We start from the raw sequence: 8,823 nt of genomic DNA, 5'->3' as shown, positions 1-8,823 counted from the left end.
TTTGAAGTTCGATCAGTCGAATAGGAATCGGTAAGGCTAAGATACTGCAAAGTATGGTCGTCCGAACACGGTTTGATCTAAACTTGAGCGGGGAAGAAAAATACTATTACCCTCTTTCCACACCGAATCCATAGGTTTTTTTTATTTAACGCATAGGAACTGCAGGAAATAATGTTTTTTTGGATGATGCTAAAACGCAGACTATTGATTAAGTTTAAATAAAATAAACTAACATTATTATTCTTAAAAATATATTGCTTTGGAATTACATTACATTTTTATACCCGTTACTCGTAGAGTAAAAGGGTATACTAGATTCGTCGGAAAGTATGTAACAGGCAGAAGGAAGCGTTTCCGACCCCATAAAGTATATATATTCTTGATCAGGATCACTAGCCGAGTCGATCTAGCCATGTCCGTCTGTCCGTCTGTCCGTCTGTCCGTCTGTCCGTCTGTCTGTCCGTCCGGATGAACGCTGAGATCTCGGAAACTATGGGAGCTAGGCTATTGAGATTTGGCGTGCAGATTCCTGAGCTTCTTACGCAGCGCAAGTTTGTTTCAGCACAGTGCCACGCCCACTCTAACGCCCACAAACCGCCCAAAACTGTGACTCCTACAGTTTTGATACTAGAATAAAAATTTTAGCTGAAATGTATTGTTCTCATCAATACCTATCGATTGATCCAAAAAAAAGTTTGCCACGCCCACTTTAACGCCTACAAACCGCGAAAACCTGTGACGCCCACAATTTTCATGCTAGATAAAAAATTTTAACTGAAATGTATTGGTCTCGTCAATACCTATCGATTGATCTAAAAAGAAATTTGCCACGCCCACTCTAACTCCCACAAACCGCGAAAACCTGTGACGCCCAAAATTGTTATGCTAGATAAAAAATTTTAACTGAAATGTATTGGTCTCGACAATACCTATCGATTGGTCCAAAAAAAAAATTTGCCACGCCCACTCTAACGCCCATAACGCTTAAATCTGTATACCGCCGGTAGGTGGCGCATTTTAATCTCGCTTTGCTGCTTGCATATCTCCATTTAGCTGAGTAACGGGTATCTGATAGTCGAGGTACTCGACTATAGCGTTCTTCCTTGTTTCTCCTGTATTCACCGAAAGTTCTCTCTTCAGGGATTTAGAAACTATAACGCCAACCTATTCTCCGTCACCAGATCGACTCCCTGGGTGTGTGATTAAGTTTTGTGCCCGAAGTATTTGTAAACCCATTCTTAAACTTTTTCATTTGTCTATCTCATCATCTGTTTTTCCTAGAATCTGGAAAGATTCTTTTATTATTCCACTCCACAAAAAGGGTGCGAAGGTTAATGTTCAGAACTATAGCGGAATCTCCAAATTGTCTGCAATTCCTAAAACATTTGAACGCATTATTACCTCTCATTTGAAACATTTGTGCTCCTCTTTGATATCTCCGTGTCAACATGGTTGTTTTAAGCGAAGATCGACCACCACTAACCTTGTTGAATTGACACCTTTTGTAATAGATGGACTTAACAAAAAATTGCAGACAGACGTTATATTTACAGATTTTAGTAAAGCCTTTGACTCCGTAAACCACTCCCTTCTTTTATTCAAATTAGATCAGCTAGGGTTTCCAAATAATCTGTTAACTTTGATTTCAAGTTATTTGAATGGTAGATCTCAGGGGGTTTTATTCAAAAACGCTGTTTCCAAGATGATCAACGTGACATCTGGAGTGCCTCAGGGCAGTCCTTTAGGCCCTTTGCTGTTTACTCTGTTTATAATTGATCTTCTCTCTTTCGTAACTCACTCTCGTGTACTAATGTATGCTGATGATGTTATTCTTTGTTCATCATATAATAATATTGAGTCTGGTTTCTGCTTGCAGTCAGACATTAATAGATTCCAGGAATGGTGTCAGTACAACCTTTTGAATTTAAACTATCTAAAATGCAACGGTTTGACTTTTTATAGGGGTACGCCAACGTTCATGAGTTACTCTCTTCAGAACATGTCCCTGGACCGAATATACTTAGTAAACGATTTGGGTGTTCTCCTAGATCCTAAATTTAAATTTGACTCCCACATAACCTCTACTGTTAATAAAGCTATTAGTGTTCTTGGGTTTATAAAGCGTTGGTCAAAGGAATTTAAAGATCCATACACTACCAATTTATTATTTAGCTCGCTTGTCCGTCCTAGTTATACCCGTTACTCGGAGAGTAAAAGGGTATACTAGATTCGTCGGAAAGTATGTAACAGGCAGAAGGAAGCGTTTCCGACCCCATAAAGTATATATATTCTTGATCAGGATCACTAGCCGAGTCGATCTAGCCATGTCCGTCTGTCCGTATGAACGCTGAGATCTCGGAAACTATGAGAGTTACAATACTGTGATTAGGCACGCAGATTCCTGAGATTCCTGCGCAGCGAAAGTTTGTTTCAGTAGAGTGCCACGCCCACTCTAACGCCCACAAACCGCCCAAAACTGTGGCTCCTACAGTTTTGATGCCAGATAGAAAATTTTAACTGAAATGTATTGTCCTCATCAATACCTATCGATTGACCCAAAAAAAAGTTTGCCACGCCCACTTTAACGCCCACAAACCGCGAAAACCTGTGACGCCCACAATTTTTATGCTAGATAAAAAATTTTAACTCAAATGTATTGTTCTCGTCAATACCTATCGATTGGTCCAAAAAAATTGGTCCACGCCCACTCTAACGCCCATAACACTTAAATCTGTATACCGCCGGTAGGTGGCGCATTTTAATCTCGCTTTGCTACTTGCATATCTCTATTTAGCTAAGTAACGGGTATCTGATAGTCGAGGTACTCGACTATAGCGTTCTGCCTTGTTTTATGTTGAAATCTTTGCTGACTACAAAAATAAAAGGAAAATTAAAATGTTTTCATTGCAGTGCACGCAGCTTGGATGATGGGCAAGAGTGGCTAGCCGCAATTGCCTAGCCGCAGTTGTTGTTGTTGTGTTTGCACAAGCATCAGCTGTCAGGTGCCACTCACGTGCATTCTTATCTCTGCTCTCTCTTCTATTCTCTTTTATTCTTTGCATTTAGGTTTTGTCTCGGGTGGATTAGTTATGCTTAGGGTCAATTATTTTATGATATATTTGTCGTTTCCGATCTTTTTGTTTTGCTGGATACTCTCCGTACTGAAATATTTATTACCTTTATATTTTGGACCTAAATTTAAGATCAGTCGAACAAATCAGTTTGTTCGGTTTGGTGGTTCGATCAAGTGGAACATCTGGTCCAACAGTGAGTTTATTGACCTTTTCGTTCAATTGAGTTGCATAAAATATCTGATTGGAACTTTATTAATATATCTAAGATTTCATAGTAAGATTAGTTTTGTTTGATTGTTAGATATAATTGTTAGCATTTTAGTTAAAGTGTATTTATGTTATGTCGTGTTAGATTTGAATTTTGTTTTGTTTAATTTCGTTTCGCATTTACAATAAATCTTTTGAGAAAGCGCCATGGCAGGTGCAGACGGAAACGCATCACAAAAGTGCCCTTTCTGTGAATCCACCTTAGACGCAGGAAAAATTTTCAAAACTAGATGTGGGCATGTATTCCATCAGGCATGTATTGCAGGTTATTCTAAGTGTGCTTTGAAAGACCTGGAACCCCATCTCAAAATACTACGTCACTGAAAGGCCAGGTTATAGATGCTACCCCCAGTGGCTCGTCAGGGGCAGCAGCTTTGGGAATGGCTCAGAAAGAATTGACCCAGAGTACAATATTAGACGTGGTAAAGTCCATACAGAATAATTTGTTGACAAAATTATCAGAAAGAATGACTAGGTTGATTGAAGCCAATTTGTCTGCACCCTTTCCAGCTGTAAAAGTTGCTAATCCGGAATTAGTGCTTGGAGGAGATTCTCTAGGTCGAATTCCAATGTTCAACATGGTTCCGGTCGCGAAACACCCAGGAGTAGTCAATCAGACCTAAGCCAGAGGCCCGACAAAGTATGCCATATCTTAAATAGTTGGAAATTGCGGTTTAGTGGAAATCCGGAAGGTCTCAGTGTCGACAATTTCATTTACCGAGCGGAGCTCTCATGAAACAAACGCTGGAAGGAAAATTTTCGATCTTGAGCAGCCTTCTGTTTAAAAGAAAAGCGAAAGAGTTCTACTGGAGGTACCACAAGAATACCCAGGAATTGCGATGGGATTATCTTTGGCAATTCAGAGAAGCTCGGACGGACTTAGATATTCGAGAAGCTATTCGGGATTGGAAGCAGCAGAGAAGGGTTTGATACATTCTATGATGCAATAGAGGAATTAATGGGCAACCTGTATATGCCCTTAACCGAAACGGGAGTGGAAGAAATTTTAAAAAGGATTTTAAGGCCGGAGATAAGACACGAAATTCTGAACATCCCAGTTCGAACGGTAGAATGATTGACGGATATATGTCGACGCAGGGAAAGCTTTTTAGAAGACGTCCGAAAATCCCAGGGATACCAAAAGGAAGTGCCACTTTCAGTGGTCGACAGCAGTCAAGTGTTCAGAAGGACAAGTCGCCAAACGGGAAGCTGAACTAGTACGTCCCATTCAAACATTCGAAGAACAAGCTAGATCATCTCCATCTGATCCGATCAAGGAATGTTGGCCAAATCTGGTTGCTCAACAAGTCGTAGATCTAAGGCCAAACTTGAAAGAAAGAGTGGCATCTAGAAACACTAATAGGATAAGGTCTTATTGGAAGAATGTGTACTATTAGATTCAAAACAATGATAATCGTCCATATGCCGATGTCATGCTACTAGATAGGGTAGTGGTTGGACTGTTAGATACGGGTGCTGCCATTAACGTGATTGGTGGGAAGTTGGCAGAACAACTGATATAGAGTACGGTTCCGTTTAAAAGAGTTGCAACAATTGCTGCCACGGCTGATGGCCGAAAGCAAGAAGTAGTTGGAAGACTTCAAACGCCCGTAAAGTAAAAGGAAGTGACCAAGGATCTCGAGTTCCATATTATACCATCATTGAATCAGGATCTATATTTAGGTATTAAGTTTCGGGCAGTCTTTAATTTGCTGCCATCTTCCATGCAAGTATCTGAAATGGTTTCGGATTCACATAACCTGACTGATGGTCAGCAATGTAGTCTCAGCAAAGTTATTGGGACACCCTTCGCTTGCCTCTTCGGGGTTGGGAAAACCACTTTTATTTCTCACTAAATCGACGTTGGCGATGCTAAGCCGATCAAGCAACGTCATTTTCCGGTGTCACCTCCGGTCAAAAAACTTATTTATAAAGAAATCGACCGAATGTTGGAAATGGGGGTGGTTGAGGAGTCTCAGAGTGCGTGGTCTTCGCCGGTTGTCCCGGTACAAACGACCGAAAAAGTACGTCTATGTTTGGACAGCCGTAAAGTCAACGCGGCTACTTGAAAGGATGCTTATCCTTTGCCCCAAACCGATGGGATTTTATCCCGCCTTCCAAAGGCAATGTATATTTCCAGTCTCGATCTGAAAGATGCCTATTGGCAGATCCCTTTGGAGCCAAGTTTTCGGGATAAAACGGCATTTACGATTCCGGGAAAGCCGTTGTTCCAATATAGGGTGATGCCATTCGCATTGACCAACGCGTCACAAACAATGACTCGGTTAATGGATAAAGTCAGCCCGCCTGATCTCAGGAATGAAGTTTTTGTCTATCTAGACGATCTTTTCGTCGTCTCAGATACATTTAAAACCCACATGAAAGTTCTGAGTGCGGTGGTTAAACAAATAAAAATAGCTGGACTCACACTAAATGTAGAGAAAACCACATTCTGCATGCGATCGGTAAAATATCTTGGGCATATTGTTGGTGAGGGGGTTATTCGTACTGATCCAGAGAAAATCTCGGCCATGGCAGACTTTCCACTTCCTAAGAATTTAAGATCTCTTCGCAGTTTTCTCGGTATGGTGGGGTGGTATCGCAAGTTCATTAGTAATTTTGTGTCAATATCTTCACCACTTACAGATTTTTTGAAGCCAAGAAAAAAATTCAAAATGACTACTGAGGGCGAGAAAGCATTTGTCCTGCTAAAAGATATGCTATGTTCCGCTCCAGTGTTACGCAGCGCGGATTTTACTAAACCTTTTTACGTGCAATGCGATGCAAGTAAATCTGGAGTTGGTGGTGTATTGGTGCAAAAAATTTAAACAAAGCCCAAAGAAATTATTCGGTTACTGAACAGGAGTGTCTCGCGGCCATTGTTTGCATTAACCGTTTTCGGTCTTACGTAGAAGGGCATGAATTTACGGTGATTACTGACCACGCATCACTCAAATGGCTCAGGAGTCAGACGGACCTCCACTCTCGCTTCTCTCGATGGGCCTTAAAATTGCAAGGGTTCAATTTCAAAATTGAACTTCGAGGTGGGAAAATGAATTTTGTACCAGACGCTTTGTCTAGAGCCAATGAGGCAAAAGTAGCTGTAGTAGAGGCGATACATGGACTATTAGCAGACCTTCAAGCACCAGAGTTCAAGTCGGCCAAGTATCTAGAACTGGTAGAAAAAATCAAGACTACACAGGATCAGTTGCTGGACCTAAAAGTTGTAGATGGACTCGTTTATCGGAGATCCGCTCATGCAACAGGAGATCAGCTGCATGATATTTTCAGTTGGAAGTTATGGATTTCAGATTCCAGTTGCCGAGCTTCTGAAAAAGAATCATGATGACCCTCTTGCTTCTCATGGTGGCATTCATAAGACTTTGGAAAGGGTTCTCCGGTATTATTATTGGCCGGGTTTGGTTAACGACGTAAAGTCGTATACGCAATCTTGTGAGACTTGCAAGTCCACCAAAGCGCCAAATAGAACACAACGACCACCAATGGGCGTGGCGCCTGTATCTGAGCGGTTTTTCCAGCTTTATATAGACTTTCTCGGTCCATATCCTCGGTCTTGAAGCGGTAATATTGGAATATTCATAGTGCTGGACCATTACTCCAAGTTTGTATTTTTAAAGGCGGTTAAGAAGTTCACAGCAGAGGTGGTAATTAAATATCTGCAGCAAGATCTGTTTCATACTTTCGGCGTACCAGAAACGATTGCGTCCGATAACGGATCGCAGTTCAGGGCTGAGATTTTTCAGAAATTGCTGAGGGAATATTCTATTTCCCACACTTTGACCGCTGCTTATTCGCACCAGTCAAACGCATCGGAGAGGGTTAACCTATCGGTCATTGCGGCGATTAGGGCTTATGTCAGCCGTGATCAGAAAAATTGGGACGAACAGCTTAGAAGTATTTGCTGCGCTCACCGTACAGCAGTCCATTCCGCGCTAGCTACTAGTCCGTATTAGATGGCATTTGGCCAAATCTTCGTCTCCTCAGGATCTTCGTACAAACTGCTAAGAGCTTTAGGAATTCTAGAGGACAGGTCATTGGTGTTTTCAAAAGTGTTTTACAAGAATTTCAAATGAGTAAGAGGACCTGCAGGGCAATGTCCTGGAAAGGTTCCATGCGAAAGACATGAGACAGTATGCAAAGCAGCCACAAGCTCTTGGTGTGATCTGTCTTAGGGTGTCAAACGCCAAGCCGGATTCTTGGGGGGTTGTATCTGCAGGAAAAAGATATTTATGGCGAAGTATGTTTTCCATTAAAGTTTTATTCAGATTAAGAACTTCAAAGTTTATTAATATTATCAAGACACGTGTGTCGCTCGCTGATTCTTGCCGATAAATCTCCGAGTGTTGCCACACCATTCTTTCTAGTCATCTGGCAAGCTTCTGTTGGCGCTGCTGCCATATTAGGTTGCCACATATTTGTGGAAATTGACACACACGTTCACAATTAAGAATTTGCGCACTGAATGAACAGACGCCAATACGATTTGCGAAAAATAAAAGGCAGGCGGCTAAATTTCGACGAAGAAATCGATCGCTCCGATTTTCTATTCATCATGCCGGATTCAAATCCTGATTTAACTGCTCAAGTCCGAGATCTGCAGCAGCAACTCGAGGCACTTCGGACAAATGCACCTGGCAACCGGGATGAGACTACTCGCACACACACACGTGCGACTGTCCACTTGCCAAAATTCGCACATAGCAACCCTCAACTATGGTTTGCGCAAGTGGAGCGGTCATTTCGATTGCACCAGATTATCGACGACACCGACAAATTCGACCTTGTGACCCTTCACCTGGAGGAGGATGTAGTTTTGGCAGTGGAAGACTTATTCATTCGACCACCCAACGAAAACAAGTACGTAGCAATTAAAAATCGCTTACTACAAAAATTTGCGGAATCTCCAGAGTCGAAACTGCGCCGACTTCTGCAGGGTGGAGGTACATCTGGTCTAAAACCATCTGAGATCCTGGCCAACATGCGACGACTAGCTCCGGACCCGGGCAGCGAGAACATCATTCTTACTCTTTTCCTGGCAGAGATGCCGGCGTCAATTCGCCCCACTCTTACAGTCTGGGAAGAGACGGACTTGGATAAGCTCGCTAAGATCGCAGACAAGATGCTCGAAGCGGTAAACCACAACGCCACTTTTGCGATCAGCACGAATAACTCGACTACAGCGGCCCCACCTGTTTGCGCAACTTCCACCGAAGACCCCTGGAAAAAGATCAACGACAACTTGCGTTCGCTATCACAAAAGTTTGACGTATTGCAAAAGGATGTCAAACGTCTCCAATTCCAAGGACTCTCACGCAGTTCATCGCGTGGCCACGTACAAACTGGAAATTCGAATCAACAGGCATCTGTGCCTCAAGAGAAGCTTTGCTTATACCACGATCGACTTGGGGAAAACGCTCAAAAGTGCCGCCCTCCATGTTCCCGCTCCTCGTCGTTAAACTAA

At 42.3% G+C, this 8,823-nt stretch overlaps 1 protein-coding gene across 1 annotated transcript; it reads left to right on the top strand.

Annotated features, from left to right (window-relative positions):
- The first annotated feature begins 7,914 nt into the window (after nt 1–7,914).
- Nucleotides 7,915–8,823, top strand: LOC139355142 (uncharacterized). Its single transcript, XM_070999478.1, has one exon. The coding sequence runs from the start codon at nt 7,915–7,917 to the stop codon at nt 8,821–8,823; it is 909 nt and encodes a 302-aa protein (XP_070855579.1).

Source organism: Drosophila suzukii, unplaced genomic scaffold (genome assembly GCF_043229965.1).
Source record: "Drosophila suzukii unplaced genomic scaffold, CBGP_Dsuzu_IsoJpt1.0 scf_9, whole genome shotgun sequence".
In the NCBI taxonomy this organism is placed as follows: Eukaryota; Metazoa; Arthropoda; class Insecta; order Diptera; family Drosophilidae; genus Drosophila; species Drosophila suzukii.
Note: the sequence above shows the minus strand (reverse complement) of the source record. Positions and strands in the feature narration are given on the sequence as shown.

Excerpts from the sequence above, each read along its gene's own strand:
- LOC139355142 (XM_070999478.1), top strand. The coding sequence starts at position 7,915 with ATGCCGGATTCAAATCCTGATTTAACTGCTCAAGTCCGAGATCTGCAG.